At 44.8% G+C, this 15916-nt stretch overlaps 1 protein-coding gene across 1 annotated transcript; it reads right to left on the minus strand.

Annotated features, from left to right (window-relative positions):
* Positions 1 to 1016: 1016 nt before the first annotated feature.
* Positions 1017 to 3467, minus strand: pigc (phosphatidylinositol glycan anchor biosynthesis, class C). Its single transcript, XM_060917566.1, has 2 exons — positions 3156 to 3467; positions 1017 to 3005 (listed from the first exon to the last, which is right to left on the minus strand). Exon 2 carries the CDS (start codon positions 2990 to 2992, stop codon positions 2111 to 2113), a length of 882 nt encoding a protein of 293 aa, XP_060773549.1. The 5' UTR covers positions 2993 to 3005; positions 3156 to 3467; the 3' UTR covers positions 1017 to 2110.
* Positions 3468 to 15916: the final 12449 nt, after the last annotated feature.

The raw sequence follows: 15916 nt of genomic DNA on the forward strand, positions 1-15916 counted from the left end.
TTGGAATGACAAAGAGCTGTCAAGGACGACACCCAGGCTCTTAACCTGAAGGGAAGGGGAAACAGAGGAGTTGTCAATGAGGATGGTGAATCTGGGAGTGTTAGTGAGAATGGATTTAGAACCAACGAGGAGGACCTCAGTTTTATCACTGTTGAGTTTGAGAAAGTTGGAGGAGAGCCAGGATTTGATTTCCTGTAAACAGACAGAGGGAGGGGGGTGGGAAGGTGGAGGTGGGTTCAGAGGAGAGGTAAAGCTGGGTGTCGTCGGCATAACAATGGAAATGGATGTTGTATTTACGGAAAATATGACCAAGAGGAAGGAGATAGATGATAAATAGGATGGGACCGAGGACAGAGCCTTGGGGAACACCAGAGGAGAGGGGAGAGGGTTGGGATGTGAATGTCTTTAGCTGGATGAACTGAGTGCGGCCAGAGAGGTAGGAAATGAACCAGTCCAGGGGTGTGTCAGATAATACAATAGATGCTAGCCTATCGAGGAGGATGGTGTAGGATTACTTAGCGTATCAGATCACGTGACACTGTTCCACAAGTATTGATACCTTTGTCCACAGTTATCGACACCGTTCCACAATTATCGACATCCAGATGATTATTTTTTTTTTTAAAATAATCAGTATGTGGTATTAAGTTAACAAAACAGTTTTTATTTCAAATTTGTTTTACATAGATTTATATTTAGTACAAAATATCTTTTATATAAATATATGGGGGCGGCACGGTGGTGTAGTGGTTAGCGCTGTCGCCTCACAGCAAGAAGGTCCGGGTTCGAGCCCCGTGGCCGGCGAGGGCCTTTCTGTGTGGAGTTTGCATGTTCTCCCCGTGTCCGCGTGGGTTTCCTCCGGGTGCGCCGGTTTCCCCCACAGTCCAAAGACATGCAGGTTAGGTTAACTGGTGACTCTAAATTGAGCGTAGGTGTGAATGTGAGTGTGAATGGTTGTCTGTGTCTATGTGTCAGCCCTGTGATGACCTGGCGACTTGTCCAGGGTGTACCCCGCCTTTCGCCCGTAGTCAGCTGGGATAGGCTCCAGCTTGCCTGCGACCCTGTAGAAGGATAAAGCGGCTAGAGATAATGAGATGAGATGAGATGTTGATTTTTTTAAATTGAGATTTTAAATTTACATCTAAAAATATAAAATGTCTACTGATATTGTAATATGTGGTAGATATTTACAACAAACTGCAAAAAATATTTTCTGAATGGAACGGAAAAATCTGAATATTTCAAGCATTTAATTTTTTTTTAATATGCTAGGAATATAATTCTGGTCTAATTCTATTTATTGCAAATACTCTAAGCATTCCATTCTGTTATGAATCAGAAAATAAATTATTAAAAATCACAGCACTTTTATTTTTTTAAAAGTACTTCATCTACTTCAATAATGTTACACAAAGATCGATCCATAACAGTTGTAAATGTCACTTAATTCCACAGGGTGTCGATAATGATGGACACCAGTGAAAGTGATCACTATTATCGACACCTCACTTGACTTCTCAAACGCGCGTTTAGATACAAAATGGCAATTGTCAACTGAAAGAGTCAGAAACAAAGTAGGTTTCGACAAGGATATCATGAAATATCGGTGAATTTGATAAGTAAAAACATGTCCATGATCTTTCCACCATGCTTATCTGTGATAACGTCTGGATTTTCCTCAAATTGCTGATCACGCTAAAAAAAATTTAAAATTCCAGCTCAGGTAACGAGCTGTGTCATCAGATGACCAGATCAAAGAGCGAGGAGGATCTTCCGGTTGATTGATTAACCAAGAATAACTGTTGTAACCGAAACTCACCTTTGTAAAATTGTTGTTTTTTTTTATTGGTAAATCTGAAAAGGTGTCGATAACTATGGACTGTCGATAATTGTAGCCGCCGCTCTAGTTGTTTCATAAAACGAGCAGTCCAGTCCTAAAGTAGTGCTTTCCCTGAGATTTAATGTAAATGTGCCAAACATGCGACATGAGCAGCCCTTTTTGCATCTGCACCCAAAATAGGCAGTGTACACTTTTAAAGACATATTTATGGCAGATGTTTAACATGTGTAGAGGCTAAACAAAGGCCATCCAGTGACATCCACATTCATATCAACTCAGAAAGCGGGACAGGTCCTCTCTGATCTCAGCCTCGTCCCACGGTCCGTGGATGTTGTCTTTGTGTCTCTGTAGATGCACCAGCAGCAGCGGACACACCAGCGTTAGTACTACTAGAGCAAGACAGAGAAGAAGAGCTCCAGCAGGCCACAAAGTGCCGACACTTACAACTCCACACGCACACACTATCCCGGCTGCCCAGGGGAAAGTCCACTCAGCCGCCTGCCTCAGTCGCTGCAGAAGACACGGCCAGAGTGCAAAGATGAGCAGGGCGCAGCTCAGCATGGCGAAAGTGTGCAGGGTCCCGGTGAGGCGTGATGCCAAGCAAACCGAGGCAAAGAGCGCTGCGTTGAGTGAAAGGCTGCCCGGCAGGCTCGGCTGTGTGTAGGGGAAAGACACCAGGTGTGCCATGAGCATGCCAGCGGACATGGCGTACACCGTATCCGTGCTCACAGACTCGGTCAGCGTCTTGAGCACTGGTGAGAAACCAAAGGTGAAGGCCATGAACACGGCAGCGCTCTGCAGGTCGGCACAGCGCGTTCGTTCTCGGCTGGTTCCTCCTCCCAAAGCCTCGTAGAGCATATAGCCTAGAACCGAGCATCCCAGGCCAGTCCAAAGCAGCGTCGAAGGACCCACATTTCCCTGCTCCATATAGGACCACAGCGTGAGGAACAGCGCCACACACGAGAGCTGCTGAGAGACGAGCCCGGCTTCTCGAACCACCGCCCAGTAGCTGTACTGATGCACTCTGATGTTGCGTCGAAGCTCTTCTAGGAAGCGGCGGTCCACGTAGTTGTCAGGAAACGGCTGGCGCTCATACAGCACTTTACGCCACGGCACAGCTGGAGTAGCACCTGCATCACTGTCTGCTCCCATTGCCTGAAATGATCTTCAGTACAGAGAAAGCTTTTTTTAGACTACGGTCGAATCCCACATTGCTCCCTAATCCCTTGTAATACAGTATATTATAACATGAGTGACAGGCTCAACAGCACACTGGGTTTGACAGACAGGAAGTGTTAGTGAGCATTATCTGTACCTCTGCGGTGGGTTAATGAAGATTTACAGTGCAACCCGTTGATACTTGGCCATGATGACAGGAATCCAGGATGAGCAAGTTTTATATCACGCTTTCACGGTTCATAGAAGCGACGCAGGTTGATGACGTCACCACCAGCCTCGATTACACGCAAGACAACCCGGAAATCCACATCTCAGAAAACTACTGAACGATTAATCTGGTAAACACGATACAGGCAGCGCTCAAAACTCTCCCAGGACCGACTCCGAGTCCTCTGCCACTGAACAAGCCTCGTTTGTGCTCCAGGAATTCCCGGAAGTGATGCCTTTGAAAACAGGAAGCGCGCATGTGCAGTTGTGGCTCCTGCTGAAAGAGGAAAGCAGGAGGCTGGACTGAGGAAGGTGTGTAGTGTAGACAAATACACTAGCGTTCAAAAGTTTGGGGTCACTTTGAAATGTCCTTATTTTTGAAAGAAAAGCACTGTTCTTTTCAACGAAGATCACTTTAAACTAATCAGAAATCCACTCTATACATTGCTAATGTGGTAAATGACTATTCTAGCTGCAAATGTCTGGTTTTTGGTGCAATATCTCCATAGGTGTACACTGAGTGCAGAATTATTAGGCAAGTGAGTATTTTGACCACAACATCCTTTTAATGCATGTTGTCCCACTCCAAGCTGTTTAGGCTTGAAAGCCTACTACCAATTAAGTATATCAGGTGCTGTGCATCTGTGTAATGAGAGGGGGTGTGTGTGGTCTAATGACATCAACACCCTATATCAGGTGTGCATAATTATTAGGGCAACCTCTTTTCCTCTGGCAAAATGGGTCAGAAGAGAGATCTGACAGACTTTGAAAAGTCTAAAATTGTGAGATGTCTTGCAGACGGATGCAGCACTCTTGAAATTGCGAAGATGTTGAAACGTGATCACCGAACAATCAAACGTTTCATTGCAAATAGTCAACAGGGTCGAAAGAAGCGTGTGGGGAAAAAAAAAGGTGCAAAATAACTGCACATGATCTGCGGAAAATCAAGCGTGAAGCTAACAAGCAGCCATTAGCATCCAGTTCTGCCATATTCCAGAGTTGCAACATTCCTGGAGTGTCAAAGAGTACAAGGTGTGCAATACTGAGGGACATGGCCAAGGTAAGGAAGGCTGAAAAACGACCACCACTGAGTAAGGCACACAAGATAAAACGTCAAGACTGGGCCAAGAAATATCTTAAGACTGATTTTTTCTAAGGTGCTGTGGTCTGATGAGATGAGTGACTCTGGATGGGCCAGATGGATGGGCCTGTGGCTGGATCAGTAATGGGCACAGAGCTCCACTCCGACTCAGACGCCAGCAAGGTGGAGGTGGAGTACTGCTATGGGCTGGTATCATCAAAGACGAGCTTGTTGGACCTTTTTGAGTTGAGGATGGACTCAAACTCAACTCCCAGACCTACTGCCAGTTCCTGGAAGAAACCTTCTTCAAGCAGTGGTATAGGAAAAAGTCAGCATCTTTCAAGAACAACATGATTTTCATGCAGGATAATGCTCCATCTCATGCGTCCAAATACTCCACTGCGTGGCTAGCCAGTAAAGGTCTGAAAGGTGAAAAAATAATGACATGGCCCCCTTGTTCACCTGACCTAAACCCCATAGAGAACCTGTGGTCCATTATAAAACGTGAGGTCTACAAAGAGGGAAAACCGTACACCTCTCTGAACAGCATCTGGGAGGCCGTGGTTGCTGCTGCACACAATGTTGGTCGTGAACAGATAAAGAAATTGACAGAATCTATGGATGGAAGGCTTTTGAGTGTCCTCATGAAGAAGGGTGGCTATATTGGTCACTGATTTGTTTTGTGTTTGAATGTCAGATATGTTTATTTACAAATCTGGAGTTGTCATATCAGTGTACCTGGTGAAAATAAATAAGTGAAATGGCTACATATTTGGTTTTTATTAAGTTGCCTAATAATTCTGCACAGTGAAAGTTACCTGAACACATACATATTCTCCTAAAATGGCCAAAACTAAAAACACCCCACTCTAACTTCCATACATATTCAGCTTTGATATTTGTCTTTTTGTTTGATTGAGAACATAGTTGTTGTTCAATAATAAAACTAATCCTCAAAAATACAACTTGCCTAATAATTCTGCACTCCGTGTATAGAGGCCCATTTCCAGCAACTCTCACTCCAGTGTTCTAATGGTACAATGTGTTTGCTCATTGCCTCAGAAGGCTAATGGATGATTAGAAAACCCTTGTACAATCATGTTAGCACAGCTGAAAACAGTTGAGCTCTTTAGAGAAGCTATAAAACTGACCTTCCTTTGAGCAGATTGAGTTTCTGGAGCATCACATTTGTGGGGTCGATTAAATGCTCAAAATGGCCAGAAAAATGTCTCGACTATATTTTCTATTCATTTTACAACTTATGGTGGGAAATAAAAGTGTGACTTTTCATGGAAAACACAAAACTGTCTGGGTGACCCCAAACTTTTGAACGGTAGTGTAGATTTCTTAAATGGCATCTGAGAAATATATACATATACAAAGACTTTTCATACACTGTACTTTATTTAAAGCTAGACTGACAAGGAGCTGGTCATTGACTTTGGGAGGTCCAGACCAAGGTCACGACCAGTTCTGATTGAAGGAGTCGAGGTAGAGGCTGTGGATTCCTACAAGTACCTCGGGCTGTGGCTGGACTTGCAACACAGGGACAGAGCAGGCTATACTTCCTGAGGAGGCTGCGGTCCTTTAACATCTGCAGGAAACTCCTGTGGATGTTCTATCAGTCTGTGGTCGCCAGTGTCCTGTTTTACACCGTGGTGTGCTGGGGGGGAGCACATCCAAGAAGGACACATCCAGGCTGGACAAACTGATCAGGCGGGCCGGCTCTGTGGTCGGCGTGAAGCTGGACTCTCTGGTGACGGTGGCAGAGAAGAGGTCTATGGACAAACTATTGAACATCATGGACGATGCCAGTCACCCTCTGCACACCATCATGAGCAACCAGAGGAGCCTGTTCAGTGACAGAATGCTCCTTCCCAAGTGCAGGACGAACAGACTCAAAAACTCCTTTGTCCCTCACGCCATCAGACTGTACAGCTCCTCTCTGGGGGGGAGGAGGGGGAACAGGAGGACAGAGGACAGGAAGGAGCAGTAGCCTAGCCTAACAATAAGCAATACCGGACAATGTGCAATATCTCTCCTGCTGCCCCCCCCTCCTCTCTTCCCCATATCTTATTCTTTTTATATTTGTATATCTCAACTCATTATCTGTAGCCGCTTTATCCTGTTCTACAAGGTCGCAGGCAAGCTGGAGCCTATCCCAGCTGACTACGGGCGAAAGGCGGGGTACACCCTGGACAAGTCGCCAGGTCATCACAGGACTGACACATAGACACAGACAACCATTCACACTCACATTCACACCTACGGTCAATTTAGAGTCACCAGTTAACCTAACCTGCATGTCTTTGGACTGTGGGGGAAACCGGAGCACCCGGAGGAAACCCATGCGGACACGGGGAGAACATGTAAACTCGGCACACAAAGGCCCTCGCCGGCCACGGGGCTCGAACCCAGGACCTTCTTGCTGTGAGGCGACAGCGCTAACCACTACACCACCGTGCCGCCTATTTTTATATTTATATATGTAAATAATTTAATTTATCTAGAATTTTTTTTCTCTATTTTCTATTCTCTGTTTATCTGTAATGATGCTGCTGGAATCTTAATTTCCCTGAGGGAACCCTCTCAAAGGGATCAATAAAGTTCTATCGAATCTAATCTTTCAGATTTTTCATGAAAATAATTTTCCCTGACACCCAGTTATTTTTCTTTAGTGGACCAAAGGCTCCTAAATTCGAATCACAGACTTCAAATTTTATTAGTTTTTTAAAATAGAACAATTAATGAATTTAAGGCCATGTGGCTCGAAATTCTCCGCTATTTTTTCCTGCTTCGCCATGACCCAATTCAAGATACTATGTCATGCATGACGTGGTGGGCTTTCCCTGTTCGTGCAAGGCATTGTGGGATACAAATTTGAAACAGGAGAGAAAATTAGACACAAGTGTGCAAATGAAACGTGAAAGACCGACTACGGTCGCGGAAAGCGAGAAAAGACGTTATGTTGCAAAGGAAAGGAAACGCAGGACCAAACTAATAAATATCGGCGGTCAGCGAGCACCTCGGTGTGATCAGCTGTTCGTTTAGCGACAGAATGATGTAACTGTCAGTGCACGGTCAAGGTAAACCTGTAGATGGCAGTAATGCAACACTGTGGATGCCAGCTGCTGTAAAACCCAAAAGAAGAAGAAGGTAAACCTACGCATGCGCACACGGACTTCCTCTGCCTGCTTGACTGTGCGAAGTGAGTGATTTCATGCACATTATTTGCGAGGGAATGGTTTGGGTTTTTTGTGAGATATTACAGAAATAAGCATATATCACAACGACTAAATTTCAGAGGGAACTAAATTTCACCGATTTTCTGAAATCGAAAGGCTGTTTAGCTTTAAAGTAGGCTAGATATCCATACAAATCTTGATCTTTTTGCAAATTATGCATCAAAATGTTAATATCTATACTACATATCATTGGCGCCTCAGTCTTGGGAGACCATACGGGTAGCGCCCTTGTAGTGTCGTCTGTCTCTGGGTTTCTGGCATCGTCTGCTGTGACTGAGCAGGCCGATGCGCGAGTTGCAGTCCCTCTTGCAGTTGGTGCAGACGTACTGGGATGTCTGTGTTGCTGGGGTTGCTGCCGCACTCTTCTGTCTCACTTGTTTCTCTGCAGCTTGCTGGCCTCTCTTCACATCGGCGTCTGCTATGCCCTGTCGTACAAGCTGTCTCCAGGTTCCTCGGTCCTCGGCCTGCGCTTCCCAGCTTTCAGGAAGAATGCTGCATGCCTTGAGGTCCCTCTTACACACATCCTTGTCGCGGAGTGAGGGGCGGCCGACTCTTCTGTTGCCGGTGGCCAGCTGTCCGTACAGGATGTCCTTTGGTATCCTCCCATCCTCCATACGCCAGATGTGTCCCAGCCATCGAAGGCGGTGCTGGCTCAGAAGGGAGTATATGCTCGGGATGTTTGCGCGCTGCAGGATCACACTGTGTGGGACGCGGTCTTGCCAGCTGATTCTCAAGATGCACTTGAGGCACCGCGTGTGGAAGGAGTTGAGCCGGCGTTCTTGCCTCATGTAGGTGCTCCAGGTCTCACTTCCGTATAGTAGGGTGCTGAGAACGCAGGCCTGGTAGACGCGGATCTTGGTGTGCTCTGTCAGCGTGTTGTTTTCCCACACTCTCTTCGTTAGCCGAGCCATGATGGTGTTCGCCTTTCCGAGCCGTTTGTCCAGTTCTACGTCCAGCGAGAGAGTGTTGTTGATGGTCGACCCCAGGTATGTGAAGCTGTTGACTGCTTCCAGGGTGACGCCGTCAATTTTGATGGAAGGGTTAGTAAGTGTATCCTGTGCGCTGACGTTAGTCTTTTTCAGGCTGATGGTGAGCCCGAACTGCTTGCAGTCATCAGCGAAGTGCTCTCCGAGTCTCTGGAGGACATCCTCGGTGTGGGTCACAAGGGCTGCATCTTTAAAGTGGTCGGCATGTTGTGTAAATCAAATGGTGCCAGCCCCCCAAAAATCCATTTTAATTCCAGTTTGTAAAGCAACAAAACAGGACAAACACCAAGGGGGATGAATACTTTTGCAAGGCACTGTATCAGCATACTGTGTACATCTGTGGCATGTGCATACATTTGATGAATACATGCTGGTGCAGGCAGGACGGTGGTGTAGTGGTTAGCGCTGTCGCCTCACAGCAAGAAGGTCCGGGTTCGAGCCTCGTGGCCGGCGAGGGCCTTTCTGTGCGGAGTTTGCATGTTCTCCCCGTGTCCGCGTGGGTTTCCTCCGGGTGCTCTGGTTCCCCCACAGTCCAAAGACATGCAGGTTAGGTTAACTGGTGACTCTAAATTGACCGTGAGTGTGAATGATTGTCTGTGTCTATGTGTCAGCCCTGTGATGACCTGGAGACTTGTCCAGGGTGTACCCCGCCTTTCACCCGTAGTCAGCTGGGATAGGCTCCAGCTTGCCTGCGACCCTGTAGAACAGGATAAAGCAGCTACAGATGAGATGAGACATGCTGGTGCTTCTTGCACACAAAATCACTGCACTGGGCAAACAAAATTGACCGATGAGCCACTCATCACTCTCAGCAAAGTTTCTTGAGCTTGTTCAAATCACTTTCCTGGGGGGGGGGAACAAAAACAAGCTGTGCCACATCTCAAACAGGTCATCATCCCAGTCAATCTTTTGATCATTTTATCTGATTCTACTTTGTGTCATCTGTGCCACATATCTGCACCGTGTGAGCACCAAAATCAATAATTATACTCATATGATTCGGCACGGTGGTGTAGTGGTTAGCGCTGTCGCCTCATAGCAAGAAGGTCCGGGTTCGAGCCCCGTGGCTGGCGAGGGCCTTTCTGTGCGGCGTTTGCATGTTCTCCCCGTGTCCGCGTGGGTTTCCTCCGGGTGCTCCGGTTTCCCCCACAGTCCAAAGACATGCAGGTTAGGTTAACTGGTGACTCTAAATTGACCGTAGGTGTGAATGTGAGTGTGAATGGTTGTCTGTGTCTGTGTGTCAGCCCTGTGATGACCTGGCGACTTGTCCAGGGTGTACCCCACCTTTCGCCCGTAGTCAGCTGGGATAGGCTCCAGCTTGCCTGTGACCCTGTAGAACAGGATAAAGCAGCTACAGATAATTGATAATAAGAGCTCCTTATAATCATTTCACTCTTGCACTTTCCTACCTCTGTGTATCCTCATGGTCAGGAGTGGGTGAGAGTCCTGGTGAGTTTCCATTCACTCAGTCCAACCCAAAGACTTAATCTCGAGCCCTGAAAACAATCCTGTTCTCCACTCTGCCCATATACAGCTAATGAACTTGTAAGGTAAAAATATATTTTACTACAGTTACATAACGGTTTGTCACAGTTCAGTCTACGCTGTATGATGAATGTTGGTTGATGGATGGACTAACAGGTAACACTGTCATATTATTGAGACTGGATCGAAGTCAGGAGACTCAAGAGAAGGAAGATCGTTAAAATAAAGAGTGAATTGACGACAGTGGTCCTTGAAAGTTTGTGGACCCTTTAGAATTTATGTTTCTGCATAAATATGACCTAAAACATCATCAGATTTTCACACAAGTCCTAAAAGTAGATCAAAAGAACCCAGTTAAACTAATGATACAAAAATATTATACTTGCTCATTTATTTATTGAGGAAAATGATCCAATATTACATATCTGTGAGTGGCAAAAGTATGTGAACCTCTAGGATTAGCAGTTAATTTGAAGGTGAAATTAGAGTGCGGTGTTTTCAATCAATGGGATGACAATCAGGTGTGAGTGGACACCCTGTTTTATTTAAAGAACAGGGATCTATCAAAGTCTGATCTTCACAACATTTTTGTGGAAGTGTATCATGGCATGAACAAAGGAGATTTCTGAGGACCTCAGAAAAAGTGTTGTTGATGCTCATCAGGCTGGAAAAGGTTACAAAACCATCTCTCAAGAGTTTGGACTCCACCAATCCACAGTCAGAGATTGTGTACAAATGGAGGAAATTCAAGACCATTATTACCCTCCCCAGGAGTGGTTGACCAACAAAGATCACTCCAAGAGCAAGGTGTGTAAATAGTCGGCGAGGTCGCAAAGGACCCCAGGGTAACTTCTAAGCAACTGAAGGCCTCTCTCACATTGGCTAATGTTAATGTTCATGAGTCCAGCATCAGGAGAACACTGAACAACAATGGTGTGCATGGCAGGGTTGCAAGGAGAAAGCCACTGCTCTCCAAAAAGAGCATTGCTGCTCGTCTGCAGTTTGCTAAAGATCACATGGACAAGCCAGAAGGCTATTGGAAAAACGTTTTGTGGACAGATGAGACCAAAACAGAACTTTTTGGTTTAAACGAGAAACGTTTTGTTTGGAGAAATGGAGACACTGCATTCCAGCATTAGAACCTTATCCCATCTGTGAAACATGGTGGTGGTAGTATCATGGTTTGGGCCTGTTTTGCTGCTTCTGGGCCAGGATGGCTTGCCATCACTGATGGAACAATGAATTCTGAATTATACCAGCGAATTCTAAAGGAAAACATCAGGACATCTGTCCATGAATTTAATCTCAAGAGAAGGTGGGTCATGCAGCAAGACAACGACCCTAAGCACACAAGTCGTTCTACCAAAGAATGGTTAAAGAAGAATAAAGTTAATGTTTTGGAATGGCCAAGTCAAAGTCCTGACCTTAATCCAATCGAATTGTTGTGGAAGGACCTGAAGCGAGCAGTTCATGTGAGGAAACCCACCAACATCCCAGAGTTGAAGCTGTTCTGTACGGAGGAATGGGCTAAAATTCCTCCAAGCCGGTGTGCAGGACTGATCAACAGTTACCGCAAACGTTTAGTTGCAGTTATTGCTGCACAAGGGGGTCACACCAGATACTGAAAGCAAAGGTTCACATACTTTTGCCACTCACAGATATGTAATATTGGATCGTTTTCCTCAATAAATAAATGACCAAGTATCATATTTTTGTCTAACTGGGTTCTCTTTATCTACTTTTAGGACTTGTGTGGAAATCTGATGATGTTTTAGGTCATATTTACGCAGAAATCTAGAAAATTCTAAAGGGTTCACAAACTTTCAAGCACCACTGTAAGTGTGAAGTCCACAAGGGGTTTAATTTGTGAATCTTTAATCGTCCTTATTTGTATGTGTATTAGTTTTGAGGCCATGGTGTTGTCTCAGGCTTTACTGATCTCTGCGTGCCATGTTTACCCATGATCCCCCTCTCTGTGTGCGACAAACACACGCATTTGTTAATGCAGAAGTATAAACCAGGCTTTACACTCCATCATACCATACATGTCAATGATGATCTTAAAACAGCATAAAAAGGATAAAGAAAGGATTCCAAAACTTTATCATTAAAATTTTAATGAATTCTGTATGAACTCTGATTTGAAACTCACAAAGCTCCACAATGGCAGTCAGTACATCATCACAGCAAATCAACAGTATTAATGAAACATGACCAAAGCAAATATGAATCCAGGCGTTTTAGAGAATGTCCATCAGAACGTTTCCTGTTACACGTCATATAGACTGGAGGTGTGCATCGGGACATGGATCCTTCCAGGCCAAACAGGAACACACATACGAAGAAGCCCGGGCGACAAAAAGGGCATCTTCATTAACATGGGAGCGAACTGGGTTCTTGTGTAGCGCTCATCACGTTCATCCATTTGTCCAACTTATGCCCAGGTCAGAGGGCAGAAAGACCTGCTGCGACCTGCCATCAGTTGGGTGGTGACTGATCACAGGTGGACGCAGGCATTTTGCATCAAATCCTTCGCTGTGGTCAGACGTATTGCAAGACACAGAGGTTTTAAGCTGTTACGACAGGATGCAACCAGTCGGAAGCAGAAGCAGGTTGACGCAGTGCACAGAAAACCTTTAAAATAATAATAATGCCATAAGACTGCTCGCAGGTTGTTGTAAACTATTTACAGGTGCAGTCTGCGTCTACCTGCGATGCATCGCAGCCATCTCTAAAGACTCATCTTCCCCTGTATCAGCCTGCTTCAACCTACGACTGGTCGTTCAAGCGTTGCACGACCGCCTGCCTCTACATGTGTCAACCTGCTATTTGCACCGATTGGAAGTGAATCGCAGCTGAAATGCAAATAGATCGTGATCCACTTGTGTCAACCTGCTTCTACTAAAGACCCTCTGCAACACTCCGCCATTATCTGCGTCCTTGTGCGTCGTCGCAAGACCAGTCTTGCATCTACCTGCGATATCGTAACGCAAATAGACACATGTAGTTGAAAACTAGTTGCAGCCTGCCGTCTGACCTGGGCATTAAAGGAGAACTGAAGGCAAATTTTTATCATCAAAATTCTATTTCTCATTTTATGAAATGTAGGAATGCATTTCTGACAGCTATTTTGTCGCTGCTATAGCAAGTTATGAGTGTTTGAAATATGCTCTGTAATACATCAGTCCATATGTCAAAGCAACGGCTGTAAACGAGATGCGTTGAGACCTGTGCGAGACATCGTAGGACAGAAGTAAAACATACAGCGGAAATCAAAGCGACCGACATCTGCCAACGTCGTCAAAAGACGCGCGCGCCCTCTTTCGAACGCTGACGTAATCAAGCCGGAAGTTTTGTTTGTTTTGATAGCAATCAGGAAAGTTTGAAAAAAGCAGGCAGTAATCGTCATTTAAACTCGTTTTTGTGCAATATTTCGTTTGGAAAACAGTTTTCAAAATGGCGGCACTGACACCTGGCTAACGCTTCATGTTTCGAAGTCTCGCACAAGTCTCGTGAAGATCGCGCGGATAAGCGACGCCTGCCGTGGACCAAACGAACTACATTCAACACGGCTAAAAACCGAATAGGCCGATAAGTATAATATTTAATTGCAATTAGTTGCTGATGCGAGTCACGATATCAGGTTACTAAAACTGAAAATGTACCGTATTTTCTGGACTATAGAGCGCACCTGTATATAAGCCGCATCCGCTCTATTTTTTAAAAAAAATAAAAAAAAAAAGATATACAAGCCGCACCGGGCTATAAGCCGCAGATATCTATGGTGAAAAATTAGATATTTACTGCATGTACAGAACGATTTTGTACTGTAAATGTACATGTATGTACCTGAACAGATTCTTTCCGAACAGTGCCTTTTAACACGGCAGCAACTTTGCTGATTAAAACGGAACAGAACCAAGAGAAAATAACCGGTATTTATTTACCTTCATTTCTCCTGTGTTTGAAACCACAAGTCACTTTAATCATCTTCGCTGGATTTGAAAATAATTACCAGTTAGTAATTTGTCGTGCATGTTCTATCTGCTAAAGATCTGCTAATTCTTCTTTGCATTGATTTTTCATCTATCTTATTTTTGATTCTACTACCGGTTAGAGCGCCCCTAGCGGTGGAAGAAAAATCCACAGAATAGCCGCACCTTTGTATAAGCCGCATGGTTCAAAACCTAGGAAAAAAGTAGCGGCTTATAGTCCAGAAAATACGGTAATTGAATAACACGTTAAGAAATAAAGCAAGTTTAAAAATGACTTCAATTCTCCTTTGAATTAAGCCTAGGCCACAACCGGCCGTACGCGCTCCTATGGCCGGTCTACGTGCAAAAAACGCAAGAAACGCACGGAGGGCGCGCGTGTGACGTGCTGATTTTCGAGCCGCAGACCGGCCGCAGAGGTTCTTTGTCATGTCAAACAAACTCTACGGGCGCTTACGTTTTTTTCAGGTTGCAAGACAAACTTACGGCCAACGTGCGTCTTTCTCCACGAACAAAAAAAAAAAAAAAACGCAGCGATTTGGGAAACGCCAAAAATCGCACGTCCAGTTGTGACCTAGGCTTTAGCAAAACAATGATGGCAGACAGTTAGGAACGGGGAAGAAAAAAAAAACCAAACACACACAACAGTTTCATGCACACCTCTAACATAGACCACCATTTATATCACGGCTCACCAACAGCATCAAGCAAGCGTTGTAGTACAGTCTCACAGTATAATATACACATTAGATGGCAAACTATATATTTTTAAGAAGGGATTTTTTTTTAATATTCCAAAAGCACATTAAAACATTTCTATGCTATTCAGTAGATTTCCTGAGGGTAATAATATTCTTCGACAAAAGCAGACAAAGAGCCAGTATATCCTTAGCAGATGTCTGCTCTTCGTAGGTACTGCAAGTATTAAACAGCTGGTTTAAAATATATATGCGCTTAAAATGGCAAAGGGGAAAAAACCCCAACATACCCTCAAAATAGTGTGTTGGGAAAATGTTAAATTAGATCAAGCATGTGTTTGATGGAAAGTAAATTAGTCATTAATTTGTATGACATTGTAAGAGAAATTAACTTCATAAGTTGATCATTAGAAGCTATAGCGAGATAACCTGACTTATTAATCATCTTGTTAATAAAACTATTTGGTGTAGAAATGCTCCTTCTGTGGCGCATCATCATCATCTAACTTCTCACTAGTCATTCTGTCCACTTAGGCTGCGTGCATCGAGACTGAACTTATCTCCTCATAGTGGACAAGCAAGGTCAACTTCAGCTATGTCGGAGCTCATACGTCCTACAAACCAATGACAAGACCTGAAATGTCTTTCTATAAATCACTCCAGGTCACGCCTGACTTGGCTCACTCGGTCACGCTGCTCCAACTAGAACGGTGTTCCAGCGAGGCCAGAGGAACAGCTCGTAGGTCATGTGATCCGCTCCTCTGGCCTGTAGTGATTTATAGATGCAGGATCGCGTTCCCTTTACTCCACGCCGATTCTGGGCCGAAAACAGCCCTTGGCATCGTTCATAAGGGCAACTGACACGTGGGGAGCTTTTGAAGAAGCAGTGTTGCTGCTGTTAGGTCTTAAATCACGACCATGCTTTGATTTTTTTTTTTTTTTGGGTTACCTCTAAGCAGCATTGTGAGAAGAGTTCCTCAGCTATCAATCTTATAGAACACAGCTACAGCAGACTGGAAATTTTATAAGAAAAAATTTTAAAAAAAGAATAAAAAAAAAGCAGGCGGCACGGTGGTGTAGTGGTTAGTGCTGTCGCCTCACAGCAAGAAGGTCCTGGGTTCGAGCCCCGTGGCCGGCGAGGGCCTTTCTGTGCGGAGTTTGCATGTTCTCCCCGTGTCCGCGTGGGTTTCCTCCGGGTGCTCC

Source organism: Neoarius graeffei, chromosome 3 (assembly GCF_027579695.1).
Source record: "Neoarius graeffei isolate fNeoGra1 chromosome 3, fNeoGra1.pri, whole genome shotgun sequence".
NCBI lineage: Eukaryota > Metazoa > Chordata > Actinopteri > Siluriformes > Ariidae > Neoarius > Neoarius graeffei.